The sequence below is a fragment of the Homarus americanus genome, unplaced genomic scaffold (assembly GCF_018991925.1).
Source record: "Homarus americanus isolate GMGI-L3 unplaced genomic scaffold, GMGI_Hamer_2.0 scaffold36970, whole genome shotgun sequence".
NCBI lineage: Eukaryota > Metazoa > Arthropoda > Malacostraca > Decapoda > Nephropidae > Homarus > Homarus americanus.
The window spans coordinates 7,180,965-7,184,173 of NW_024740094.1; the positions used below are offsets into that span (position 1 = coordinate 7,180,965).

The following is a 3,209-nucleotide window of genomic DNA, read 5'->3' on the forward strand; positions in this document are numbered from 1 at the left end:
CACAAGTCAATAGTCAAGAACCACAGGTGATTGATGAAATCAGCCAATACCAAAACATGAGATATGTGTCATCATCAGAAGCAGCATGGCGGATTCTTGAGCATCCTACACATGTGCATTTCCCACCAGTTGTTGGTTTGGCAATTCATCTTGAGAATGGACAAAGAGTGCTCTTTCGTGAAGAAAATGCATTAGAGAGAGCTGTTGGCCCTCCACCTCCTACAACTTTGACACGTTTTTTCCAGCTCTGCCAAGATGATGACTTTGCAAAGACATTGAAGTATGCTGAACTCCCACAATATTACATTTGGATTAAAAGTACAAAGAAATGGAATCGTCGCAAGAGAGGTACTTTGATTGATGGAGTTAATGAGAATGGCCCGGTTTGGAAGGCTCCGGCCATTGGCAGGATGTACACAATCAGCCCAAGAGTTGGAGAGTGTTATTTTTTGAGACTTCTCCTGAACGAAGTGAGAGGACCAACTTCATTCCAAGATCTAAAAATAGTTGATGGCATTCTATGCACAACATTCAGAGAAGCTTGCCTTGCCAGGGGGCTTTTGGAGAATGATGACCATTTACGACTTGCCATGCAAGAAGCAAGAATTTCTCAGTCACCTGCAAACATGAGATGCCTCTTTGCCATAATTTTGATAACATGTTCGCCAAGTAATCCAGCAGAGCTTTGGGAGATATTCAAAGAAACATTGTCAGAAGATTATTTAATGCAACATCGCAGGTCTATGAATGATCCAGATGCTCCAGTCTCAGATTTAATTGTCAATCAAGTTTTGTGTCATTTGGAATACAAAGTTCTCATGATGGGAGGACATGTTTTGACAACATATGGCTTACCAAGAGCACCCCATGTTGATAATGAGCAGCTTTGTCGTGAATACAGACGTGAGACCAACTACAATCAGGAGGAGTTGGCAGTTCAGGTTGATGAACAATATCAAAAATTGACAGAGGATCAAAGGAGTGCTTATACAGCATTTTTGGAGATGGTGAATGGTGAAAGAGAAGATCATAAAAACATTATGTTTCTTGATGCACCTGGAGGAACAGGTAAGACTTATTTGCAAAACTTAATTCTAGCAAAAATTAGGTCAGAAGGAAAAATTGTGCTGGCAACTGCGTCAAGTGGTATTGCAGCAACATTGTTGGAAGGAGGACGTACTTTGCATACCACTGGACACATACAGAATGGATGAGCCTACATGTTCAGTTACTCGAAACTCTAACATGGCCAAAGTAATACGGGAAACAAAAGCAATAATTGTTGATGAAGCCCCCATGGCTCATAAGACTGTTTTTGAAGCTATTGATGGAACTTTACAAGACATCACAGGTGTCAAGAAGACAATGGGTGGTATTCAAACTCTACTATCAGGGGACTTCCGTCAAATTTTGCCTGTTGTGAAAATGGAACAAGAGCAAACATTGTTGATGCAAGTTTAAAGGAATCCTACCTTTGGAGACACGTATTTGTGAAGAAGCTGACAACAAATATGAGGGCTCATATGACTGGGGATTCAGATTCAGCAAACTTTTCAAACCTTCTTCTTACAATTGGAGATGGACACCTCCCTTATGTAGAAGTACCTGATACAATTTTAGTTCCTGAAGAACTTGGCAAATGTGTTGAGAAACTAGAGGATTTGAAGGCAAGAGTGTATCCAGACTTGAGCTTGAATGGAAAACATCCAGACTGGCTTGCTGAGCGAGCGATTGTTTCTCCATTAAATGCCAATGTCAACAAGTTGAATAAATGGCTAATGAGTGAATTTCCAGGGCAGGAAAATGTGTACAAATCTATTGACACTACAACAAATGATGATGAAGCTGTACAGTATCCTACAGAGTTCTTGAATTCAATTGAGCTTTCTGGAATGCCTCCCCATCTTCTGAAAGTTAAAGTTGGTTCTCCGATCATGATTTTGAGATCATTGGACCCACCCCAAACAATAAATGGAACAAGATGTGTTGTAACAAGATTGCATGAGAACTTGATTGAAGCAACCATTATATTCGGCCCTTACAAAGGTCAAGCTCTTCTCATTCCGAGGATTCCACTTATACCAAGTGATAGCGAGTTGCCTTTTGCATTTAGGAGGCTGCAGTTCCCAGTGAGGCCATGCTTTGCCATGAGCATCAATAAGAGTCAAGGTCAAACTTTCAAAAACTATTGGTATAGATCTGACAAACCCATGTTTCAGTCATGGCATGTTTTATGTGGCTGTTTCAAGGACTGGAACTTCAAAAAACCTCTACATTTTAGCCAATCAAAGAAAGACAAGAAATGTTGTTTACCCTGAAGTTCTTCATTAGGACAAAGTATGAAAATTTATTTTCATGTATTTATTATGTTAAAAAATAAATAATTAATCTTTGAATTGCTAATTTGAAAATAATGCTTTACACAAATATAAAATGATCAAGTTTTGATTTGATATTTTGAAAAAATTGATTTACAAGAAATAGAATAAGAATAAAAATTAATAATGTAATTTTGATTTGATATATAACAAAAAATAATGTTTTCCAATTTTTCATGCATTACATTTTACATTGAGTTATATTGAAATGTATCATTTTTCTCCATAAATTATATCAATGATTTAAAATCAATCATCATTTTCTTACAAAAAAAATGTGTGAACCGCAGCAAGGCGCGGGTAATTCGGCTATATATATATATATATATATATATATATATATATATATATATATATATATATATATATATATATATATATATATATATATATATATATATTTCATGTAAATCCACAATAAAAACGTGGATAAGATAAATCTTGATAAAATCACGCGGGAAAATGGAAACAACGGAGCACCATTGTTTCCATTTTCCCGTGTATTATCAAGATATATATATATATATATATATATATATATATATATATATCATGTAGGTCCACAATGAAAACGTGGATAAGATAAATCTTGATAAAATCACACGGGAAAAGGGAAACAACGGAGCACCTGACCACACCTGGATTACGCAGTTCAGTTCTAGTCACCGTATTACAGAATGGATATAGAATCCTTGGAAAGAATTCAGAGGAGGATGACAAGACTAATCCCGGGCATTAGGAACCTTGAGTATAAAGACAGGTTAAAGCATCTTAATTTGCACTCCCTTGAGAGACGTAGAGCGAGGGGCGACCTGATAGAGGTGTATAAGT

At 36.7% G+C, this 3,209-nt stretch overlaps 1 protein-coding gene across 1 annotated transcript; it reads left to right on the forward strand.

Annotated features, from left to right (window-relative positions):
- Positions 1–1,511: 1,511 nt before the first annotated feature.
- Positions 1,512–2,318, forward strand: LOC121875096. Its single transcript, XM_042379441.1, has one exon. The coding sequence runs from the start codon at positions 1,512–1,514 to the stop codon at positions 2,316–2,318; it is 807 nt and encodes a 268-aa protein (XP_042235375.1).
- The last annotated feature ends 891 nt before the right edge of the window (positions 2,319–3,209 follow it).